Source organism: Nelusetta ayraudi, unplaced genomic scaffold (genome assembly GCF_046127955.1).
Source record: "Nelusetta ayraudi isolate G7.1 ecotype Tasmania unplaced genomic scaffold, CSIRO-AGI_Nayr_v1 ptg000136l, whole genome shotgun sequence".
Taxonomy (NCBI): Eukaryota; Metazoa; Chordata; class Actinopteri; order Tetraodontiformes; family Monacanthidae; genus Nelusetta; species Nelusetta ayraudi.
In genome coordinates, this window is record NW_027466186.1 from 4,617,369 (window position 1) to 4,643,375 (window position 26,007).

The following is a 26,007-nucleotide window of genomic DNA, read 5'->3' on the forward strand; positions in this document are numbered from 1 at the left end:
TTTGCACCCTGGGAAAAAGAAAAGCTTCAAAAAGGCAAATTTTGTTGATCTCGTTCTCATCTGCTGCATTTGCAACTGCTTTACTTCTGCTGTTTGATGCTGGCTTTCGTCCTCGACCGGGTTGGTTTCCAAAAGATTTCAAGGCAGATTTCAGATAAAGGTCACTTTTGTAGATAAATGTAAGCAGTCCGTCAAAATAATTGGTACCTTTTGTGCAAATTCAGAGATGGTTGCATTGTCCAAAGAAGACTTGGCTGAGAAGATGGGTAAACATGCTTTTTCTGACTGGATTTCTCATGCAGCAATACCCATTACTGATCCTTGCCTGTTGATTACCGCTTATAGGATGGTTCATTTGTCAATGAGCAACACAGGTGCCTACTTGAGGAAACGGCTGAGGTACTGGCGGCTGCAGGCGGACCAGGAGAAGATTCCGTTGTGACCGGCCAGAGTGGGAGACATGATGTTGCCCTCAGACTTCTTGCAGACGTTGCCTTCGCCGTCGTGCACCATCCCGAAACTTAAGGAGGAAAAAAAAGAAGCAAAAGAGAAGAAATAGCGAGTGAGTTTGTGTTATATTCTAATCAACATGTATATCTGTAAGATAAGTAACTGTCCAAATACATTGTCCGCCGTTCAGTCATGCACGTCTTCACATTTTACAGTTTTCTACAGTTTCACTCAGCACATCTGTGCATCTCTGAAAATCTGACAGCTGGAAAAAAAAGAATTCTCTTTCTTTTTTTTTGTAAACCAACCTGACTGAGTGAAACAACTTACTTGTGCCCTGATTCGTGGGCGATGGTGAACGCCAGCCCCAGGCCCGTGTCCTCGTTGATGGTGCAGCTGCGGTACCTGCTGCACATCCCGCTGATCGGAGCAAAGCCTGTGGAAAAGGCACATCGGATCAGTTGGAAACACGCGCCACATACGGAGTGAGTAGCTGATTCCAATAACAACATTCAAGTTGTTTATGCGGTTGAGGGGGGGGGGGGGTGGTTGGGCGTCCTTTTAGCTCTGTCGTCCATCATCAGAACAAACCGATGACGGTTGTCTCGGACGGAAAAGAGGAAAGTCTGAGCTAGCTGTGGACAGGCGAGCGGACGAGACATCAAACGCACCATGACTGGGTTAAACCCATCCATATGTTCAACATAAGACTCTGTCTGTGGGAACGTTTTTGCAGACCCCCCCCCCCCCCACCTTTTTTTTTTTTTTTTTACTTCCTTTCACTTTGCTTTATTCACCCTTTTCCTGTCTTCACTTTCTCCTTCATATGTTTCTTTCTCTATTAAACTCCTTTTTATTGTCCGCTTTCTCCAACCCAAACGCAGCAACCTCGGCTCGGAACCAGAAAGGAGGGAAACACCCAGAGGGGTCTCGCTCCATTTTTTCGTCTCGACATCTCGTGGAGAGTTTAACCTTGAATCTTATTATTTCACGGCCGCGAGTCATTTGCCATGGAGCCTCGAAAAAAAAAAAAAAAAGAAAAAGCAATACTCCCGTGTACATAACTAACGCGAATGGCAACGTTAAACAGAGGAAGGCAGACTGACTGTGAGAACAGCCGTTTGGTTTCTTTTCAGCTGTCGGCACGGACGTAAATCACTTATATTACATGTCGTTTCTGAAATATGAATAAAAACACGAGGGACGGGTCATTTAAAATGAAATCCAAATAAACTGTGTTCCGTGCTAACTGGTAGCGGTAATGGTCATTGGCTTTGCACCTTCAGAAATGAGTGGAAACGTTTTTTGTTTTTTTTGTTTTTTTCGTGCCACGCAGACTCAGAGAGAGACCTTTGAACTGGGCCTTCATAGCAACGATTAGAGCTAATGCTAGCCTGGACACTTTGAAGTCAAACGTGAACTCCGGGGTGTTTGTGTGTGTGTGTGTGTGTGTGTGTGTGTGTGTGTGTGTGTGTGTGTGCGTGTGTGCGCGATGGGTTTCTCTGGGACATGCGATGGAGGTTTTTTCTCACAGTGTGGAAGGCGACAATGTGATGGCACAGTCATTAGCATGAGCAGGCTGTTGTTAGTGTGTTAGACGGGGGGGGGGGGGGGGGGTCATTCAGGACAAAGACGCATGTTCTTTGACTGATCGGAAAATTGAGCGGAGCATTATTTATTTTGCATTGAATTTACATTGATAGCAGCTGCGTTTACCTTAACTCTAGAATTGCAAACATAATTCTCGTGAAAATCACGCGGGACGAGATTTTGCGAGAATTACGGTTTATGCACTTCACACCATTCAATTGAAACACCTGCAAATCGCAATTGTGCTTTGTTGAAATTTTGGGAAAAGTGAAAAGTATCTTTTGAAAAGTGCAATGACGTCATTTAAATCTACATTTAAGTCAATACACGAAACTTTCCACTTCCCGGTGTTACGGCGTACAGTGCTGACATGACCTAAGGAATTTTGCTACCACCTGGTTTGCCTGATGTGACCCTCTGACGCATTTTAGTGTCTCTCTCATTTCTCCCTCATGATTCTGCCTTATTAATACTCTTCCCAAACTTCACTTTGAGCCGGTTTTGTGAGAACAGAGCGTCGCTTCATACTTACCGAGAGTGTCACAGGGTTCGTTCTTCCAGGAGCAGATGTCGAGTCCCGTGAGGAGGATGGCGTGGTCGTGGTGTCGGCCCTCCCTACCTCCCAGGGTGGATTGCCAGTGGCAGAAGCTGTTCAACGTGTGGTCTGCATGGTGGTTGATCGCCAAGCCGTCCTGTGAGATCCAGTCGATAGCAAGACACACTTTATTTTTTATTTTATTTATGGCAGAAACAGGGCAACTTATCTTTCTCTTGATGCTCAAATAGAGGTAAGGAACAGGAGATAAAGAAAAATAGAAATTTGTTTCGTCTTTACAAACAGATTGAGTCAATGCATGTCAAAGGCAGCAGAGAGAATTAATAAGTGTTGCTGCTGGGAAGAAGAAAAAAAAAACAAGAGGGCCATTTTCCCCATTTTTGGCATTCCACCTCCTGATAATTGCCTCTTAGGAAGATTGAAATCTATTAACATCACAGGTGGATGGAAACCAGACGCCGTCGCACTCACCCTCACTGACAGTAGCCCACCTGTTCCCCCTCCCTCCTCATCCTCCAATAGCCAAAGCTTTGCGTCCGTTCCCGCCATTTCTTAACTTCCCTTAAATCCAAGACGGACACGCGCCCTATAATTAACCTCTGAAAAAAGCAGCGAGTAGTCAGGGTGACCTGACCAGGGTGAGGCCTAAACGATCTGGACCTTCAGGCAGCATGCAGTCAATTGTCATATTATGGTCTGTAACCTCAGGGTGCCCAAAGGTTTGGAGGTGGTCACCTGTTCTTCGTCCAGGAGCACCAGGCCAACAATCACGATGTTGATGTTGCCGCCAATCGTACCGTCCTTAAAGAGGCTGGAGACCTGGAGGAGACACAAGCACAACTTATTATACTCATCAGATCTGGATTCCATTGCACTCCAGTGGACTTGGGGTCATCCTGCTGCTCTGGGAAAATAACTTTCTTTGCAAAAGATAACAGCGCTTTGTGAAAGCAGCAAGGCAAATTGCAAAACTGACATCTGTCGCGTCGGTACATTTTCTTCAATTTAAAGTGGCAAGTCGGTCCTTGCAGAAATTGAAAGACCAATGTTTCTTACATTCCTTCCAAAAGTACTCATACACCCATAGAGTCAAAGGTCCCTGTTATCGTCCCTGTTATCGTTAACCCCGGTCACTGCTAATGTGAAACACAACCCTCCTCTGGTTTAGCTAAAGCTACTATCAAGATACAGCTGTATCTCTTGAAGGTTGAAGTATTTTCATGAATAATTTGTGTTTTTCATAATCAAACAAACATCAAAATGCGAAAGCTTTGGACGGCTTGAGCTGAGTTAAAGGGTCTTTGTAAAGTTCTTGAGAACACCTGGTCATACACTCACGATTCCAAAAAAAAAAATCCTTGCCAATCCTTGCAGCCCAGTCAGTCATTTCTACCAGAGGTCGTAGGACGATTCTCAGAAACCAATACCCAGGACATGTTTCTTCTGCGTGCCTTTTTGATATGATGAATAGATTAAGCCAACGTACGAAATAGCACTTGATTGCCCCATGCCGGCACACAGAGGGCCTGTGTTGACTGAATGAGACAATACTGCTCCACATCCCTGCAGAAATGACACACAAACCTCTTTCGATGCTTATCAGCGAGATATTACAGCCGCAGTCGCTGTTTCCAATTCAGCCCTCCTCTTCCTCCTCCCCCCCGCACTCGGGTGGATATCTAACCATCAGTCAGAGCCGTGCGGGCTTTGAAAGTGGACTCTTTCGCTCTTGTTGACATTTTCCATCTTTCTCTTAAGTGCGGCGAATACCTCAGGTGCCACTCACTAAGCGAGGACCCATTTCCTGCCCCTCAGAAACACTCTCATTCACTCCTGATGTTCCCGATGCTCGCCCCCTTTCCTCTGCACTGATTAATCACAACACACATGGCTGATGTTTGTTATTGATTTGTATGAAAAAATAAAAAAATCCCAGGGTCAAAGTGGCAATCAAAACCACTCGGCTAAACGAGGACTTTGAAGTTGGATGCACAAAATCCTAAATCACTTTCATGACTTTAAAAGGAAACAATTCCCATAGAGCCTCAGTGTTTTTGCTGCACAAAGCACAAAGTGTGTTTTCGTAATCAGTTACTTCTGTCGAGTATTTCCTTCCCTGATGCAAAAGAAAACAAGTTCAAGCAAATAGGAGAATGCCGCATTGTATTTAATTAGCCAAAAATACAAAACAACCATTTTGCGGCACACAAGATGAGTCAGACGGCGTTAGGGTGTTAGGTGTTTGCTATGAAACTCCATACTCTCTTTAGGTGACTCCTCCGAGACAGGTTGCGACTCCCATCTCCCCTCTGGCTCGGTCTCGACAAAAGGGGGCTAACGTTTTCAAAATAGACGGATTATCTTTGGATTTGTCACTCAGTCATTAAGTAGCAGAACGAGCGTGACGGAATTTGCTTGCAGATCAGCTGAGAGGGGCAGGAGGTTGGTGTGGTGGGCCGGGGTGGTTAGTGTGATCTCACCAAGGTATCGGTTTCGTGTTTTCACGTGTGCTGTGTCTGATCAGTGAGACTAAGGAGACCGCGGTGTCAGGGAGGCCAAAACAACAAATAAAAGTGATCCTAAAAATGTCAAACTTGTCCATCTTCATCATGGTGGTAATGTAGAAGCCTCAGAAGCAAAAGCTCCAGTTTGACTGCACTTAACTCTCAATGTTTAAGAACACCTTGGAAAGATCTAACATCTTACATGAGTAAATTCTGGGTCTTTAAAGTCTTTTAGAAATCTTGGCTCGAAATTTGTGCTGTACGAGTCAGTAGTTCACAATCGATTGTCAAATCTAATATGCTCGCCAAGCCACAACTCCTCCTGCTCCTGCTGCTGGCTTGATCAATATGAAAGTACCAGTGAGAAAAAAATTTAATTAAACTTGTTTCCTAACCACATTCTGTGCTACTGCCTAAGGGGTTGAAGAGTATTCCTCCAAAAATAAATCAGAGTTTAATGCTTGGGAACTCATGATGGGATGAACAACGTGATGCCTGCATTGACGAAGCACAGTCTCTTACCATATTAAGCACAGTCAGAACGTAGGTGGTGATGTTTTCATGGCCGTGGTTGTCCATCATCTTCCTGTCCACCACCACCAGCATCTCCACGTTGAGCCTCTGATTGTGCTTGTTCTTCATCAGGACGGCTCGTTTGTTCCTTGGAATGAACTTGTACTCATCTGGTAGGATGAAGACGTCTTCTCCTGGAGGTTTGGGCATATCTGGGTGAAGCGGGACAAATGGAGCAACAACATTAGCTTCACGGAGAACCCACGGAGATGTTGTTCAAAGAACGCACATAGCAACAAAAGAGCAGACGGAACGCTACTTTGTGGCGGAAACAGCCGGTGTGCCTGGTGGAAACGACTGGAAGTGATTGATGAAAAGCAAAAATATAATGGTGCTTTAATGGCAGCTGTGACGTGCATTTCAAATATACAGCCATTTATTGCCATGGCGGTCTATAGGTTGTACGACGCTGAGACCTGACGATATTAGTCACCAGCCTCGGCTGCGAGTGTTAACAAGCGAAATTTGGCAGGAAGCTGACAACAAATCCGGATGATTAACAATACTCTCATGACCTGATGTCATGGATAAAACCAGCCTTTTCTTTTCTGCTGTTGACTCTGGCAGTGTCTGTGTTTTGCCAACATTAAGCAAAGTGTGAAACTGCAAACTGTGGTTGAACATTAGCGGCGAGTCTCGCCAGCGACGCTTGTTAGTTTTCATGGCATCTCACTCCGACTGAGTAATTCACGGCATGTAGATGGTGCAAAGATTTTTGGAAATAAATCAGGAAATCGCTTTTTTTCTTTCTTCTAGTTGCAACCTTTTATTTTTTCTTCCAAAAAAGGTCGCTTGTGAATTGTAGCAAACTCATTTTTGAAACATAGAGTTTGCTAAAACCATCGTGTCTTCTTCCTGAGGTCAAAATGTAGCTTGTTGTGCTATCACACCTCTATGTTTTTGTGCTGTTCAAGCGTTCAGCCATCACCGCCTGCAATAAACCACCGAGGATAAGAGAGTTTGCTTATACAGGCGACAGGTGAGCAGCCCAAAGTCCCCGTCTGACTAAAACACGGCACAGGTGTTCTGTGATGTCATCGCCTGAGAATGTAAACACCGGTGTGTTTTCACGAGGGGACAGACAGCTGGGGTTCTGCAGTGTAATGGTGGTGGTGGTGGTACCAGTCCAATCCTCCATCCTGTCTCACTTTTCAAAATGACCCCCATGACACCGGCAATGTTAACCGATCTTGTGGTAATTTTCCTGAGAACAAACATTTGTCACAGCCTAAAGTGAACATGAAGCGTTTTCCCTTAACCTTTGGTAGGTCACGTCACCGATGTCAGCCTGAAATGTCAACAGAGATGGAGATAATGATCTTCAGCAGGGAGGATTTGTCATCGTGCGCGCCGCAAATCAAAACCTCCTTTTGAGATCCGTCCGCCCTCGGGCTGAATTTCCAGGCAAATTTACCAAACATGTCGATTTGCGATTGTGTTCAACAGCGACAGCGTAAGTCAGTTACAAAACTGACTGGCGAGTCAGTTCTTCAAATACATGATGGTTATTTATAATCCCCACTGATGCTCGGCCAGAGCCAATGATGTGTTAACAACAACGCCCGCGAACGAAAAAAAAAAGCTTTGTGAGCAGTTACTAAATATACATTAATACAGATACTAATTTCAAAAGAAACAAGGTTCCAAAAGAAATACCATAATGTTGTCTGTTTAAATGCTTTTAGATGGTACCTGCTCACAGTTGTAGTTGTGACCAGCAATAAGCGGCACTATAAACTGGTGTGAAAATGAGTCTTAGCCGCTATGAGATCAAACTGCTAACTTAGTTATGTCGGCACATTTAAAAATATTATTCCAGTGCGATGGATGTGGAATGTGAGACACGTTTCTCAGTGGGAACGTTTTCATGTCAGTGTCAAGTATTAGCCTTGTTGTTTGAGGTTTTGCAAAGGGCACTAATGACCCTGGGACACTTGACTGAACAAAAGGTCCTGCGTAATTGAATTTTTTAGAGCTAAAGTAAACTATGTCACAAGGATAATATCCCTAATGAGAGGGCGACACATGCAAGCAGGACTGAGCTCATTATTCAAACTTACTTAAACCGTCATGCATTTAAAAAATAAGAAGAAAAAAACGACTAAATTAAATTAAGTTAAAACACGTATGTTATTAACACTTCCATTTTCGGGGGGTAGGTAACATCTAATGCGATTACTGAAAATCTCAATGCACCCGAGGATGTTGGGAATGTAAAGAAAAGTGGCTGAACCTCCTTGTATATAGAAGGAAGAAGGAAAAAAATGCCCTTACATACATTTCTTCCGTCTTCCACAGAAGTGTTGCCGTTGCCTCTCGCCGTGCCTGTAGTAGCTGCGATGGTGGTGTCTCTTGTCGTGATGGTCCGCCTGTTGCCCTTGGACGCTCCCGTGTTCCTGATGACTCCTCTCTTGGTGCCCATCGCTGCGGGGCATCTCCGCCTGCGAGTCTGTGGATCTCTTGGTGACAAAGTGCGGTTTGCGAGAGGTCGAGTCCGTGGATCTCTTCTTGAGAACCTGAGGGCCACGGCCTCCCCACTGCGTCTGTCGGTCCCAGTGGCCCTTGTAGAGGATGTGAGGCTGGTGAGTGGATGGTGCTGAGAAGTTCTCTCCCCTAGCGAGGCCAGGAGACACGGGTCTCAGGAAGTAGTCTGCATGCGGAGTCCTGATCAAACCTGACTGAAGAAAAGACAGGAAAGACTCTTTAGATTTACAGCAGGGTTTTTCTTTTCTCATTAAATGGCAGTGAAGGGCACCAAAAGAATCCTCTTGAAATGCCCCCAAACAAATGCGATTTCGCACTGTAGGTCTTTTGATGTCTATCCCTTTGGTGAACTAAAGAGTTGGGGAGTAGATGTTGTTGATGGCCAGAGCTTTCAGATTAGCAGTAGATATATATAGTCCAAACAAACTAAACAATAATCTCCCCCAGCTTTTCCATTAGCTTCCAATTTGATCTCTGTCAGCAATTAGACAAAATTTGACTCTGGGGTCCTTGCCAACATGCAACCCCACAAAAAAAGAAGAAAAAAAAAAAAACCTTAGTGAGGTTCAATTACAGGATGTGTTTCTTCATGTCCAACATCTGTTTTGTAGTTCAGGGCCAGACGTTATCTCGAGGAAATATAAATGAGATTTGTTCAGATTGGGAGACGTTAAAATTAAAGAAGGCCGGCGGGGTGGATGGAAGGGGGGGGGGGGATTTTTCCCGCAAAAAGTCAGAAAGCTTTAAGGTCTGTGAGTTTAAAACATTTCTGATATTTTTAGACGTGCAAGCAATCAAAGCCCTAGAAGCATCGGCCCACACGGCTCACGCAACACAAGTGAAAGGAGTCGGCTCTATAAATCTTATGATTGTCTCTGCCTCAGAGCTGCTTCTATTTAGAGCCCCGCTTGGAGGAGAAGTGCATTCTGCTCTTGATTTCAGACGTAAGAAGGCCCATTAAAACATCTCTTGAGGCTTACTTTGCCGTTCTACCGTTTACCTTATCCTGTCTTTTTATCTGCCGCTGCCTCTTGTTCCCAAAAAACACTGGGACTTTGTCGCCACACATCCTCCGTCTTCAACAAACTGCGTCCAGCGCAGTCAATTGAAACACTTGACTGATACGTTCTGTTGAACCCAGCTACCTTGTTCACCTCGACCCGATCTCTTCCACATCTGGGTGGAAGGTGAGCTGGCATGTGTTTGGAATATGAGACGGACGTAGCAGTTTCCATCGACTTCGGTACAACCGTGACCAGAGTTACAAAGTCATTCTTCCGTGTCGCCACAGAAACACATGCAGGGATGTTGGCAGTACTGACAGAATACGAGGTGCGTGGCATGAGAGCGAGTGAAAGTCTGCTTGCGTGGATCAAACAGACACTGCTGTGTGCCTCCGAACATTGGCACTCAGCATTGCACAAGTAAGCTTGAACCAGTAAACACTAGGTTTGTGTGACAGCTTTTCCTCGTTTTATCGTGACTTGTAAATATGTAAAAATGTGCATTCGTCGCTGCATGGCCATATCAACCGGAGAGCAACCAGCAGATCTGGAGTGTTTGGAAAATATGACAATTTACAAATGACAAATGCAGGACTAAACAGATGTTCGGTCTTCGACTTGAGTGTCTGCTAAGTTTACAGCTCTCTTCACAGAGCGCGGCAGAAGCAAATATCTTACATTTGCGTTGCATCTGTGAGTTTGATGGCCACGCTGGCAGAGAAAAGTCTTCATTTTTTACAAGCTCAAGGAGGAAAATTGACCTTGCGCGCAGGATGGAATGTTTCCTGAATTCTCTGAACCTGTCTGCAGTACGCAGCCAAGGGAAAGCGTTAGCAAATGGAAGGCAATTGTTGGGAGATGACTGGGCGAGCATTCTGCCAATCACATTTCGGCAGATCAGTCAGATTTTTGTTGCTGCTAATTTCGCCAAGAACTACAGCTCGATGCTCCTCTCCTATTGGTGCAAAAGTCAACTCAAGGTCGGCCAAGTAAAAACATGTCCACCAAGAAGAGCCTTCTTTCCTGTTTTCAGTTGAAATTAAAAGCTGTTCCCATAGCAGCACCAATACTGAACTCTTGTGATTCTTAACATCTCATAGTAGTCTTCAGTCTCTGTCTTTCTGGAATCTCAGTATCCATAACCACACAGAGGTTACAGAATCTACTGATGATTAAGACAGATTGAAAATATTTTTATCTGAAGGTTATCAGCGTGGATGAGCAATCTTTCAAGACAAGCGGGATATATTTTCCTGTAGTTTACCATCAACTGCTGGCTGACATGTGGGGAACGGCTGTTTAAATCCCATTGTTAACTTTTATATCCTCTCCACGCGCCATCAGAGAGCAGCCGTTGTTTATGCGTCCATGCGTCAGCTAATAATCATGTCCCGTCGTGCGGTAACTGGTGTTTGAGACACAAAGTATAACCATAAAGCGGAAACATATCTGCGGACATACTACAACACACGCTTCGTCCCAGTAATCACTAACATGATGACAGTTTTTTCCGCCTTAAAGTGAACCTCCCCCAAAACCAAAACAATGGATGTTCGTAATTCAGTCCTTGAGTCTCAGACCGCGTGCACTTTTTTTGTCTTTCCCCGACATCCGCCAACTCAGCAACTCTGTCATTTTCCATTCTCTATGCTCAGGTGCGGTTGTCCTCACTACTCTTTTTCTAGCTATTGACGACTGACCCGGATATATATATACGTCACCTGTCTTTGCGGGGCAAAGCAAAAGCAGAGCAAGGAGAATCGATTCTCCGGGGAAAAAGACAAAGGGGCGAAGAGCTGGGGCCAGCGCGTGCATTATTACCATCCTGTGCTCCGCGGCTTGCCTGCCAACGGTCAAGAATTAATCCTCTGCCTGGGACCCCAGCCAGGATCATTGGCCACAATCACATGTGACAACCGGCGCATGAGCCTGTCATTCGCGCGGCGCCCGCCCCGGCGCTGTGCAAATCGCGGGCGATTGTCACAGTTTGGTTCCAAGTCACGGTGAGTCTTCTGACCTGAAATGCACTGCTGTCAAGTATGAAAAACGCTCATGCCAAGTACTTTACTCGATCCGGGTGGGTGGCTCTGGGGCTTTGTTTGAGCGCTGGGGCATTGGATTGGCTCTCAGGGAGATCTCGGAGCGAAATGTGCACCATGTGATATCTCACAAAAAGAAAGGTTTTAAAGTGATTTGTGTCTTATTGGCCCCCTCTACACCTGGCATTAAGGTGCATTTGTGGTGATGAAATTGCTATTGGAAGACTGCTGATCGCGGAGCAAACGCAGTGCTTGAAATGCACTGTGGAAGAACAGACACTTTATCACCTCCAAAGGTAGAGTTCGGATCAAAACACACTTGTTGGTCATGGACGCATTTTAAAGGAAATGAATGCAATCCAAATGACAAAAACTCTGTGATCTCAGGTGGAGAAACAAGATCGCCAGACACAGGAAGAAGGGGATAGTAACAGTTATAAAAGAACACCAAAGCAATGCCAGTAAAGATGTGACCAACACAAAACTGGATGATTATTTTGTGGTAACAAAACCATCTTCATGTCATCCTGGGTATCTGTGGATACCTGACAGTTTCAAATGTTGGCGTCAAGACATATAATGTCACATCGCTCTTTGTGTTTGTGCAGGGAAAATGCTAGCTTGTATGTCTTGTGCTCTCCTAGAATTGATGCTGTATTTTGCCACATATTTGTCAACAAGTGATCTTGGCGAGAGACACGGCGTGAAGTTTCTCGCCTAAGCAGTTCTCGTTCTGCTTGCAACCATAAAATCAAGGCACTGTCACGCCCACTACAGTGTCGGTAGGGACGGGAGTCGAGTGCTGAACAGCTGCAGCGCACGCACACACGCGGACCACTACAAAATGACGCAGCTCAGAAAGTAACAATACAGTTGTAACATTCTGGTATTTGTAGACATTGCATAGACATGCAACATTGTGGAGGGAAAATATCCCTGCGTGTTGTTTCACCAGCAGCACTTTCATTATGTCTGCTCAGTTCCCTGGCAGCAAAAGAATAATGGGCAAACGACTGAAGAACTGAGCCACGATGAAAAGATATAATCATAGTACTTCCACCTACTGCTGGGTGTGGGATTCCTAAACAGGAGCTTTCATGTTCATGCAAAAATATTCAGGAGCTCTGGGACGCCTGTCCATTGGTTAAGCCATTAGATGAATGCTTTACTGACTGCACACAGTTTAGATTGAAGTCTGACTTTACAGCCAACCTCCCTCCTGCTGCTGTTGAGCCTGCAGTACACGCAGCAAACAGCTTCAAGGAGATTAATGCAAAGGGGGTAATTTTAATAAAGCGGCCCGTCCTTTTGAACAGTTTCACTGGAGGCAGTTTGCGTTGACAGTCCTGAACCGCCGCCTCATCTCTTTCAGCACTGCACACATACGTTTCATCTCCCCGTTTCTACCACTTGTCTCATCTGTTGCTGCAGCAAAAGCGGTGTGGCTAATTTTTTTGTGTGTTTTTTTTGGACAGTGATTATGCTTGTTGCTAAAATAAAACCGCTGCTTCTAATATACACTATTGCGATACTTGCTAGACAAGATCTTTTTCAACCGCATATGTCAATTTCTTCTCTTTAGACATTAGTCCAGTTGGAGTTTACGATAACTTTAGGCCTCTTTAATACATCAACCTATATTGTAGTTTTCCTACTGTGCGCCAGGATGGCCTGGTGCTCCTTGCACAGCTGAATCAATGGCCTTATTCGTCAAATGAATGTCTTTGATTTTTTTCTCTTTGTTCATTGCAATTCAGTCCAGATGTAGACATTATTTAACTTAAACGTTAAGTGGGCTTCTATAGTATGGTAGTTATTATATATATTGTGCAGATTGAGCATTAAGTTGAAGACTTTGTGGATTAGACATTGCCGAGAAAACCATATGGGGTAGCGTCTCTGAATCCAAAACCTCTCTCTTTAGAAGTTAACATCAATCGGCATTTGTGCCCTTAAGCCAAAAAAAGAAGGAAGGAAGGAAGGAAAAACACATTCTTTTCACATCTTTTGTCAGTGAAACGACACCGAATCTTTTACGCTTAAACTTATTCCTGGTAAGGTCATTCACAACCTCGCTGCAAGCCAATACGATCTGAGATTAGGTCGGCCGGTGTCTCCGCTACATACCCAGAGTCATGAGATTACACAGTGCGCTCTACTAGGTGCAAATAGCAGTCATAAAATGCTGAAACACTACTTGGGAGGGCTCAAACAGCTGGACTCTTTGGAGTCAGAGCCATCCGGACAAGCAGCAACAGGAACGAGGGAGGGCGGTCGGGAAAGAAACGGTCGGGAAACGGAACTGTGTGAATTGCATTAAAAGGTGCACCTGACTGTGTGTGCTCTGTGGTTCCCGTCCTCTTTTTTTGTTCCTTTGAGTTGTAAAAACACCAAAGCTCCGCTTGTTTCGTCAGACGGAAGAGCTCAGAAATTGGGGTCAAACATTGTTTTTGTATTTAATCTAGGTTGGTCTGTCTGGAAGCTCCATTACAACCACTAACAACAACAATAGTGAGACTTCTAGGTAAAATATTTCTCTTCAAAACAGCAAGAACTGATGCAATTTAGATGGCAATTTTTCACAATCGCTGCAGCTATAGGATCTGTACCTGGAAAGCTGAAATTAATTTGAACCAGTCAGCTTTTAGATTTCAAGTTATAGTCAGCCATCCTGAAGAGATTGCACATGGGCAATCCCACCTTTTTTAGTGGGTGAAAGTGGGATACGCCCACAGTAAGCCAGTGTTTATTGTACAACAATATTGGAATTGGAGAGAGCACAAGTCGGGTTAGCTAATAAATCTTGTTAAAATGCTCAACTCTGTGATTGGCCTTCCAGGTTGTTGTGTAATTTGATGAGAGTAATGCCCAGAGACCACACTCCCCGGTCTTCAAAGCTTTATCACGTCAATATACCGTCCCTCATATATTTTTGGAAATCCCAGAGGTGGGACGGGCGTGCGCCATTCTATTATTACTGCCGCAGCAAGGCCTGGGGCTAGAAACACACCCATGCCTTTACAAGAGGAAACGCAGCACTTCAAGTGATTTGTAGCGGGTGATCCTTCAGTGTTTCCCTTTGGTACTACAAAGAGGCTTTGCATTAGACATCTGAGGAAGATTAGAGAAGACAAATGGATCATGATTTATGAGAAGCTTTGGGAGAAGGAACTATGCTGTTGCTGGTTAAAAAAAAAAAAAAAAAGAGGCTTGAAATGTGACAAAAATATGCGATTCATTTGCTATAAAAATTGTGTGTGCTCTGAGCACTTTTTATTTAATTCCTTAGTTCCAGTGAAAACCCGAGTATAGTAATTCACACCTTGATTGTAGTGTGCAAACTGTTTGATACATGCCACCAAATGTGGTGTTGTAGATCTGAATCAAAGTGGCACATCCCTTAGTTTGTGTCTGGCGTAAAAGTCTTATTTTGAAAGGTTCGGAACTTTCCACCAGAGCACTACGTTACAACAGGCTACTCAGGAGAGGTAAATCACCATAGCTCTACCTTAACAGGTTTGGATTACCTAAACAGTCTTAAGAGTCTGTTTAGATATTTTCTGGGAGGATGGAGAGAGAGGAGCTACAAAGGGACAATAGAATAGATGCACTTTATTGATCTCAAATTGGGAAACTACAGGACAAGAAACCAATGACAACTAAAACTGAAAAACAAAAAGCCTTTTGTCTGGTCACTAATGAAAATTTTCTGTCATTATATATTTCGTACAGGTACATGGAGACTACTGTACCAACACTGTCACATTTTGTTGATTTGATTTTGTCTTGTCAGTCTCACAGCTTCCTGTTTTATTTTGAAATTCAACCCTGTGTGAGGTCACTTACACTGTCTGATTATCGCTGCCTACCCTGATTGTTTCCACCTGTGTGTGTGTGTGTGTGTGTGTGTGTGTGTGTGTGTGTGTGTGTGTGTTTGTGTGTGTAGTGTGTGTCTCTCTTTGTCTCATGCTAGTTTGTCTTGTCTTCCATGTCAGAGAAGCAGTGTCTGCTCAGTTCTAAGTTTGTTTATCAAGTCAGATTTGCATTTGCACTGTGTTTTGCCAGAAGCCGGGGGTACGTTTGTTGTTTCAATACTTTTCTCTCCTGAATGACTGGTTATTACACTCATTAGACCATTTTCTCTATAAGAGTGATTTTAATTTGAATCTTCATATCCTTCTGAGAGTGATTTTTGTCATTCCAGCAGGACTGTTTTCATCTTTGAGAGATTTTTCTTTGCACTTAATCAAAGAACTGGAGTTGAATTTCCTTTCTGAAAATTGTGCAACGTGTGGGTTGTATGAATAGATGCGCAGTAGGTGACATGTCACCTACTGCTGACACTTTATTTTATACTTTTAAATTATTCCTTAGGAGACTTTTTGTCCATGTAGATTTTATCACAAAATGTCTTTCCAAAATGTAGTGCAGATAATTCGTATTAAAAATAATGAAGGATTTATGGACAGACAGGACATTTCCAAGAGCTGTGTGGTCAATGATCATAAATGCTGTCAAATATAAATGCAAATAAAACGATTCACGGCTTCAGAATGCAATGCTGGCAGGGAATTTTCCTCACCCCGAAATTCTTTTACCCCAATAAAGGCAAACCTAAAGAGGATTAAGCTCTATTCTATCATAAAGAAGAAGAAGAAGAAGAAGAAGAAGAAGAAGAAGAAGAAGAAGAAGAAGAAAGGTGCTTTACGAGCTCCTCCTCCATTTATGTCACAGTTCAGATTCTCAGGCCATTTAGCAGGTGAACTGGCTCCATTCTGCTATCCCACCAAGTGTTTCATATACGCGACACACTTTTATAGCTGAGCTCCTTAACTGTCATCAAAGTGGGGCTAACTGTGATGTGGGCGGTCAAAGCAAAAAGCGGCTTGACAGCCTTGAACAAGGCTGGTTTACTCCTTCTACTTCCTTGTAGAACTTCTGAAGAAATTTTTTTGGACTTTCTTTTTATTATCTTTGCATTTACGACCATCAGCTGGCTTTACAAAAGTGCTGGGACATGGAGATTTCTATTTATTTATTTATTTATTTATTTATTAAAGTTTGGTCTATCTTGAAATCAAAATCTCACAACTGTTAAGAAAAATTAAGAAAAAATCCACTGAGCAACAAATAAGAATAATGTGAGGATAAGTCAGACTGTCGCACACGGGACCATGAAACCAGAGAAAGGTGCAGGTGATTTCCTTTCACTCACAAATTGTCTTCCTGACACAGCGAGAAAGAGCGACGTGACAACACTCTGAGTATTGTGTTGCAACTCGGACCAGGTGCTCTGGCTGAAACGGCTATTGATCGGGATTCCTCCTGTCAATATTTACCTTCCAATCTGCTAAACAGAATCCCGACCAAAGTGCAAGGTCTTCTGTGAGCTTCCACGTGGCCAAATCAGCTCCCTACCAAATGTTTGCGACCGGTCATTGGCCCGCAAATTGGAAAACCAAACCGATACACTGGGCAGTTTTTGTGTGCATTTTCGTTCCCCTTCGAAAATACTATCTATCTTAAACATGTTTATTTCCCCCCGGAGCTTAAAAATGCTGCCTAAGTGAATCGCACAATTCCCCGACTCACATCAGAATTAGGGAACTGACCCGGGTCGTCCTGGCCAGCCTCAGTCGTGAGAACCACTTTTACAGACCCTGCAACCCTGAACCTTTTGGCTGAATCTTTTATTGGGATCTGCTCTGACACACACACACACACACACACACACACACACATGCACACACACACGCACACAGAAGAAGAAGCCTCCCAAGAGATATGCCATTTTTTGGCTGCATTTTAAGAGGGCAATTCTCACACAGCAGTGGTCCTCAACAATGAAAATATAAACAGAGGCTCGGTATTATGATTAGGCACCGCGAAGCATTGCTGGAAATAAAAATGCAGTCACACAGTTTATCGAGTTGGTCACTGGGTGAAAAGCTACGCGACTTAATTCGATTCTTTTTTTTTTTTTTTTTCCTGCTCGGTGCTGTCAGAGCTGCAGGGTTCACGGGTAACCCTTTCAAGGGTAGCGAGGGTAACGGTAACGCAGGGGTCTCCCCGCCCGCTGCTCATTCATCTGGCTGTCCACAGCGATTGTCGAGCTCTAAACCGCTATGAGTGTTTGAGTTTAAGACTTGAGAGGATTAGTGTGTTTTTATAAATGCCTTTGTACTTTAATCCAGATTGCCAAGAGGGCCACTGCGCTCTGGGTCTTACCAGGGAGAAACCCGCTGCTTCGACTTGTGCTTTTTTTTTTTTTAAACTGTCATTCTTTCAGTGAAGTTTCAGTTATGCTCGCGTGCCAATGGAGGACCACCAAGAAAACAAATTGAACTCAAACAATGAGTATTCCGTCGGCAGAAATCACAGTTCTAAAACTTCTAATAGTAGGTGTATAGAACATGGAACTTGATAGAATTTCAAAAATACAACAAATGTATTATTCAATTTTCTTCTTTTGCTGTACAGTGCATTTTTTCTCTGAGCTTCCCGCTGAGAAGCCTTTCTACTATTTTGTCTCAAGAAGTGAGAGCCTATGAGAGCATGAGAGAGATGGTGAAGAAATACTGAACTTAAAGATTAGAACTGTTCTTCAAAGAAGACCCCCCCTGCCCCCCCCCCACACACACACACACACACACACACACACACACACAAAAGTATACAATCGCAGCAGACAAATCATTGTTAGTGTAACATGTGTTTTGGGGACTTTCCAAGTTAACTGACCAAACATTCTGCGGCCGAACAGACTTGACTTTTCCGTTCATTAGTTATCCATTAGTTGATTCAGGCAGTGGTGTAATTCACCAGAAATGAGCTGCAGCTACGTCAAATTTAGGCAAGTCCAAGTCCGGCGTTGCTAGCGCACCGCACGGACAATGCACTGACTCATGCGCTGCGTGAAAGGAAGCCTTACAGCGGCGCTCTGAAAGGAGCGCTTGATGCCTGCGTGAGTGTCGGAGAAAAGGACAGTGTCTGGAAGAGAATGTGGTGATCTACATCTTCTGGCTGCAATCTGATTTGTGACCTCTTGATATTCACTCTGACTTTTGCTCTCTGGCTAAATGTCTTGTGGTCATTCTGCCTAAAGATGTCCCATTACAGCCAAGTAGACTCTCAGGATTAATTATACAAAAAACAAATGCATTTGTATGAAACAGCTTATTTAGCCCTATGTTTACAGCTCCTCTCAAAAATTATTCTGTTAAAGTGACGCTTCGGTGGACCTTCCATTCATCTTGAAGGAGACAAAGACACGCAGATCAGGAGGGGTAACTACGACCAAGTTTGAAGAGCAAGCCATGCCTTTTTTGACATCACAAAGGGCTGATTGAGTGTTTCAGCACACACTTGCCGGAGCAAAAGAAGCAGAGTTTCCGTGTTTCTCAATTCACATATGAGACACAGATCACCGTGCTTGACAAAACCCACCCAGCTCTGTACTGTCTTGTCCTCCAAAACTCGCTCAGACCGCGTCTGCAACCCGAGTCTTTGCGTGTTCAAACTCACCATCCCCGCGCATGTGGACAGCGCCACTGAGGAGTTGACCCTCGACCTCAGCGACCCCTGGTAAAAGCAGAGGTCGTCCTGATGGTAGGCCCTCAGGCTCTTGGTGCCGTTCTTTCCCAGGACCTGGACGGTGAAGCCAGGTGCGATCAGGCTCTGCGAGGCTTCCCTCAGCTCCATGTGGAAGTCCTGCCCCAAGCCGCTCAGTTGGAAGTGGACCGTTTTGCTGCCGCCTTGGCCGTCTGGCCGGCTCGCGTCTGCGTCCAGGGACCTGCGCTGCCTTCTGCGCTGGTGGTGTGCAACTTCATGGGAGATGTAAACACCCTGGTGGTCAACCTCGTAGGGAGATACGATCTCATATTCTGAAAAAAAAAAGAAGCAAAAAACAAAACATGAAGGATGACAATGGAAAATTAGATGGAAAGCCTGTTTTTTCTTTTCTGTGCACTGAATTTAAATGTGGTCAGGAGAAAAAAAGAGCAGGATCTAATCTTTCAGCATGATCATTTCAATACAAATATTGTGGTACATTAGCGTATGAGCTACGGTACCTCTGATGCATCATTAAAAATGTGATCGTTATGTCAGCGGCTCCTGTTAGTCCAGCAGGAAAAACTCCCCCCCATGCAATTCCCCTTGACCTCCCTCGTGGACTTTTTCGCTTGAAGGCACGAAAACGGAATTACAAGGAAAGGAAGAGTTTTAGACGATTCCAGCGCCGGCCTTTCGGTTGGGGAATGGATCGCGCTTGACCTCGTGTGTTTTACAATGACTTTTTACTGCGGCTCGAGCTGGATAAGTGCAGGTCATAAAGTGAGACGGTGGCAGGTCAACTGGGCCTCTTGTGTCCGATGGCACTTGATGGCCACTGAGACGGACTTCACTTCAAAGGTCAAGACAAAAGACACAAGCTCTGCCACGATTTGTTTGTTTTTTTTTCTCTGAAGAGGAAGTCACGGTCATAAAGATGCTGCTCCTGTCCTCACTGAGGACTGAGGAAGAGCAGGTTGATCACCGAGGAGGGGCGGAGAAGCTAACCTTTGGCTCTTCACCGCTGCACGGCAGCTGAATCGCTCGGGTTTCAGCTCAACTAAAATCTAGCGAGGCTTCCTTGCCAGGTCCCAGTTTGGATTTCACATCAGATCAGTGTCTTCTGCGGAGGCAGGCGCCGCAAGTGAGGTTAAGTTCTGGCAATACCGGGGAGTTGCGCGCTCTCGTTTTTATTCCCCACTGGCTTTGGAAGGAATTAGCTTCAGTCGGCGCAGCGGACCACACGACGGACAACGTCACAGCCAGGGAAGCTCAGTTTGAGTCTTCCTGTTGCTGTGAGCAGAATCTGGAAGATGGTTCAATCATCCAATCATCATCCCAGTTTTGCTTCCCCTTTGCAAACTCTTTTAACAGACACGTCAGAGATAAAAGCCCAACTCGGGGGACTCAGGGGGAGCGTTCCGTCTGCCAGTTGCTGTCTTCTAAAATAAGGATGCGTGACGGGGATGTGGAGAAAACAACTTTTAAAAGGCACACCGGGGGCTGAAAACGTAAGAAAAGTGGTGATGAATCAAAACTTTTCCTTCTGCACGACATCTGCTGCTGCGGCGCTGAGCGGTGACTCATGAGAAGCCCACTAGGTATGGAGCATCCAACACACTTTTGGGGGTCCGTGAGTGAGCGCCAGCCAGGCTAACGCAGCTGCTGATTACGCACCAGTCGTTGGACTCCAACGGCATGCGAGCAAGAGTCCAGTCTGGGAAAAGCGATCCACCGATCTGGTGACACGATCAGAAGAAACCGTGCGGCAGCCTGGGCCCTGCGGTCGACGCGGGTACAGTCTTAGTTACTGTACAGCCTGACTCGCTGCGGGGAGCCGGCGTTGACGGGTAAATATAGCCGCAGGGACAGACGTGTTTTGGCAGAGGCGCAAAAAACACGCAGCGGCGGCAGACAGTGTGTCATCACTGGCAGCGTGGATGCCGGGAGGTTTAAAGCGAGCTATTTGGTGTGCAGGGGAAGGCGGAGGTGGGGGAGGGGGAGGGTGTGGAGGAGGGGGCTGACTAACGTCTCCGAACCCACAACATGGCGAATGCTTATTAGTGGATGCTTTTATTTAAAGCGCCTCGTGTTATCGCGGCCGCTTCAGTATCGAGTTACGCAAAAAAACCTTCAGACGCTTTGAGCCGCTTGCGACTGAAAAATCTGGCCAAGACGCTGATGGGAGCAAAACACATAACTCAACGTCCCGAGGCCTTTTGTGTGTCTGTGTGAGTGTGTGCCGCAGAAAATGGTTTTTCTCTATCTTTCGTCCATCTTTGTCGCCCCCCCCCCATCCCCACCCTCCACCAGCGCGCACACAGTTCCACCCAGTCAACTGTGTTTGTTCCGCCTTAACTCAAAAACCAGCTGCGGTGACCCGTGTCTGACGGTGTACAAACACAGCGTCTGCGGGAACAGACGCACTCACGCCCGACACACTCACAGGCAGCCACACAAATCTCGTGTGATGAACTGTGACAAGATCCTGCCCAGGGTAGTTTTGTTGGTTTAGTGGCTCCTGGGTGCCATTAGGACTGATAGGGAGTCTGACCAATAGGCTGCGATCAAAAAAAACAAAACAAAACAAAAGACACGCAGAAGACGTCCGTCGACCGACTGCAACCCTTCGCTTAACACGGTAACACTGGCGGGGGGGGGGGGTGTATTTGCACTGGCAGCGAGGCAGCGGGCTGAAACAGAAGCAGCGGGGCTTCTGACCATCATGTCAACCCACACACACACACACACACACACACACACACTCACACTGGATCATCTCAAGGAGGAGAAAACCCCCAAATTATTTGTTTATTAGTCTCCTGCCCCAAAAAACATAGATGAGAAGAGAGAGGGAGACGCTGCCAGACGAGCTGCTGACTCTGAGCACCACATGGGGTGAGGCCACATTAAATAAATAGATAAGTACATAAACACATAGCAGACAGGAGCTCTTGCACTTTTGCTGGGAGCTCTGCTTCCTGAATTAGAGCATCCTGGTCGGTGAATCCTCGCTTATCTAATTAATCTGTGCAACCAAAATGTAATAGGTTTTGTGAATATCAAGCAGTTATTTTCAAAGCGAATATTTCTACTTGTCTCTGAACAAGTCTGTTGGCCTCCAGCAACTACAGAAAAAAAAAAAATGTGGACCCACTCGTCCTTGCTTGTCTAAACAGCGCCGGGGACCTAAACTGAGCTCCACCGCTTTCCTTCACTCTGGGAGTCAGGGTGCGAGTCTCCCCCTAGCGGTGAAGAGAGGAAACACAGGAGCGCAGGTGAGCCCGGTTTGATGCTGAAGGACGCTCAGGGAGCGGAGAGGTAAACACAGGCCCCCTGCTCTGCCTCGCGGTGGAAGAAACGCCGTCACCGGGGCAGAGGAAGAAAGGAAGGAAGGAAAGAAAGAAAGGACAACCTGTTTGCTCAGCGCGGCACAACATACCTGTGTGCTGAGGTAAATTGAGAGACCGGAGCAGAGTGGAGCCTCCTCGGTGGGACGCGGCGCTGTCAGCGCCATTGTCTGAAAGCACGCACTGCGGGGAGGAGGAGGGGAAAGTCAACCGAAAGTCAGAGAGATATCGCGGAAAGCAGCTCGCAAGCGAAGCGCAAAACCGGTGACTTACCCTGCTGAGGGACAGAAAGCAGCAGAGGAGATGCAGGAGCGGGAGCGACGTCCTGCCTCTACGGCGCGCACGGGTCCAGCACAAATCCATCACCGCGGCTCGACCTTTTACGCACCGATCTGCAGCCTCGAAACGCTTCCCAGTCGCACGGCAGCGGGATTTTTCTGCAGGATGGGTTGTGAGCGAGGCATCAAGGAACTCCAGGTGCACGATTCCTCCCCCCCGGCTGCGCGCCTTTTATTTTCTATTCATCTCCGAGCGCCAGTTTGATGCGTCAAGGCGCGTCGCGGCGCTCGAACCCGGCTCCTCCGTCCCGGACGCTCATTTTCCTCATTTTGCACTTTGACAATCCAGTCAACATTGAACAAGTCTCCTTCCCTCTCCCCCCCTCTGTTGCACACTGCTCACTCCGTCTCTCCCTCTCTCTCCACCCAGTGACCCCCGCGGATCATTTTGACTCCCAGTGAAATCATGTGATTGTCTTAAATTGGCCGCGTCCTTGGCAACAACAGCCCTCCGAGGAAAAAAAAAAAAAAAGAAAAAGAAAAGAAAAGCGAGTCCACTGCCAATGAGTCTCCCCCCACCTATACACCAACACCACCACCAGCAGCTCCACCACCAGCTCAGGAGGAACTGAGCACAGGACGGTTTAGGGCTGTGGGAGCGTGAGTGTGTGTGTGTGTTTTTGGGTAGGGTGTGTGGTGGTGGGGGGGGGGGGGGGGGGGGGGTGTGCTGAGGGGGTGGGAGGTGAGTTCAGCCTGTGGCCAATCACGTCTGACACCTGTGCTGAGCGACGGAGTCTGTGTTCATCTCTCACGTTGCAAGTGAGCGCGGACATGGACTGTGTTTCCTTGCAATAGGTGATCAACACCAGATCAGAATTAAAGATCGCATATGATGCAATTTTCACTTTGTCAGCGTTCTTTTACAGTAACGTGCCCATGTCATTACCATCAGTCAATCATCAGTCCGTCACTTACTTGTTGTGTTGGCTCTACTTTTCTCAAAAAAGAAAAAAAAGAAAAAAAAAACACAGACGGTGCTTATACCTGACTTACAGCTTTCACATGTTAGTGATAAAACCCCCAGCGAGGTGTTTATTAACCCTCAGACACCCCAGAAGCCACCATGTTGCAGCATATGTGAATATGTAGTTTTGTTGAGTGTTTAGGATAATAAATGATGTAATATTGCTCCCAAAAATTTGAATATTTGACTCTTAACAGCTGCTCCGATAAAGAGGTTATCCATGAAACAAAATTCACTTCACAGTTTTCCAACATTACGTGTCTTCAGCCTCGTAATGGACATCCAGGTCCCGTGCTTAACTCATTTTGATTACTCCATTTTTCAAAAAGTGCAACATATTTCTGGATATTGGCCCTTTGTGATGTCATAAAGAGCACGGTGCATTCCCCCAGCCAGGTGTTTATCCGTCCTCTCAAACCCCCTCACAGCTGAATTGTTTTGGTCAACGTCCCAATTGTGTGGAAGGAACAATAAAGCATTTTTTTTCCAGGAAGCTGAAACTTTTTCAGGAGGCTGTAAACACACGGCTAAATGTTCTGCATTGGAAATTTTAAAAATAATCAATCACGCAACTGTGTTCTGAACATGAACGTCTGGGAACAGGGGTCTGATGAGGGCTTTTCTTCCTGCTAATGCATTCATGAATCTGTCGTCCTGGCCACTGGAACTCTTAATGTGACCGGGAGACATCGCCCTGCAGGCAGGTAATCGGAAATTTGTAATGGATTACAGTCTGCAGTTCAAACTCCTGACCCTGTTTAATCCGCTCGTCGGTCTCCCGTCTCCCCCGGCTCGGCACGCCACAGCTGCACTGATAGGCAGCGTGCCAGCGCTTCCCGACTCCCCACCATCACTCACAGAGGTGCTGAGCGGTGTGGGAGCCAAAGAGGAATCAGGAGCGCTCGTGTTCGGGATTTCATCCTCCTTCCCCCCCTAAAAAGAAAAACCAGATGAGCTTTTTGCTGCGCTCGAAAAAATAATAAATGCATCACGCTTCTACGGCGTGTTCCTATTTGGCATCAGAGTGAAAGCAATCAGAGGTAATTGAGGACCAGCCATGAAGTTCCATTTTTCTTTTAAGGCTCTCTTTACCCAAACATGCGAAATACATTGTTCTATTTCTCACTCGTTGTCACGGCCCATTTTTTTTTTTTTTTTTAAACAACAACAAATTAGCTAGAAACGGTAGCAGCTTTATCTATAGCGCGTTAACGTTCCGCTTCACATATGTTGTGTTTCCAGGCACAGTAATAGATAACCATTTAAGTTGGAGATATGGAAGATAACCCCTGTCTCACGTTTCAGCCTTTTGCAGAGAGAATGATGGGGGGGGGTCGGGGGGGGGGAGCTTCGTGATTAATTACGCTGAGCAGTGGCCTCCATGGGAACAAAGACGGCTCTCTCTTCAGCCCTCCGTAGCACTCTGACCCCTGGGGCTCGGTGTTTGATGCAGCTTTCAAACAGCCTGAGTCATATCAGTTATTGTGCTATCATGAAGGGGTTTAGCACCTCTCAGTAAAAAAAAAAAAAAAAAAAAATAGTAAAGAAAAAAAATGGCACGGCCAGCTTCAACTTTAGTGCATCTTCTCACAGACAAGCAGTTGTTAAAGTTAATGGTCAGAACATCCTGAGAGTCATGTGCTCTATAAAACTTATGGCCTGTAAAAGCAATAGAAAAGGTACCTCCACACTTTGCCAATCCTGGATCCAATCCGTGATAAAATGGCATCGGGGAGACAATTCGTAGCATATGGCTGAAGGCCGTGAAACCGCAAGAGTGTCAGCTGCTTCCCCTCTTTTTTCCCTCTGCGTTCTTTACGCACACCCAGCACACAGCAACTAACTTGGCACGCCTGATTGAATGTTTCCCCAATACTTACATTATAGCTGGTAAATAGTCCAGATAAAGCATTTAGAAAAGACAAAACTATATTTTAAGTTGATGGGTTGAACTTTGTATCACATACGAGCAGTTTATCATGAAGTTGAAAGCCTCCAATTGTTGGAAGCAGTTACATTAGCTGTGTGCTAACTAGCTGCTGTATGTTTCTGTTTTTCAGAAGGAATACAAAAAAATAATAAAACTAAATATAAAAACAACTTTTCTGCAAAGAAAAGCCTTCTGTGTCATTCTTCTTTCTTTAAATGTAAAAACAGCGCCCACTTCTGATGAAAAGAGGTGTTGCTGCAACGTAACCAATTCCCTTTTCCGACTAGCAAGCTAGCCTGCAGCAGTTTTGCTCTATTCCTCCGCTGTGTCCTCCTGGAGTTTCTAGGGCAGGGAACAGCAGCGCTTGGCAGATTTTCAAAAAGAGTTTTTGACTGTCTACCACCGACCCACCCAATAGAGATGGTTTTTTGTAGCTGGCAAGACAAATGAGCAAAACTTCATTATTAGAATATTGTTATTATGCAAGAATACCCTGCATCAACCCTCCATGTTGCAAAGATAGGTCTTGAACGTTAAGATAGTAATAGGACTCATAATCAACTTTAATGAACTGGCAAACACAGTGTCTGAAGTGCATTTTAATGTTACAGCGACAGTAACTTTTAGATGCACAGTGCAGCTCTACCGTTAACTGGTGTGAAACACATTGATAG

At 45.4% G+C, this 26,007-nt stretch overlaps 1 protein-coding gene across 1 annotated transcript in view; it reads right to left on the reverse strand.

The window, feature by feature from the left end:
- The window catches only part of adamts16 (ADAM metallopeptidase with thrombospondin type 1 motif, 16), a 48,259-nt gene extending 25,237 nt beyond the window's left edge, over window positions 1–23,022 (reverse strand). Inside the window, exons 1-9 of the mRNA XM_076012750.1 lie at window positions 22,375–23,022; window positions 22,194–22,284; window positions 18,725–19,083; window positions 7,952–8,351; window positions 5,623–5,825; window positions 3,332–3,415; window positions 2,573–2,732; window positions 781–886; window positions 383–520 (exon numbers count right to left, since the gene is read on the reverse strand). Of these exons, the coding sequence (XP_075868865.1) occupies window positions 383–520; window positions 781–886; window positions 2,573–2,732; window positions 3,332–3,415; window positions 5,623–5,825; window positions 7,952–8,351; window positions 18,725–19,083; window positions 22,194–22,284; window positions 22,375–22,464 (1,631 nt within the window). The 5' untranslated portion in view covers window positions 22,465–23,022. The remainder of the gene's footprint in view (window positions 1–382; window positions 521–780; window positions 887–2,572; window positions 2,733–3,331; window positions 3,416–5,622; window positions 5,826–7,951; window positions 8,352–18,724; window positions 19,084–22,193; window positions 22,285–22,374) is intronic.
- Between the last annotated feature and the right edge of the window lie 2,985 nt (window positions 23,023–26,007).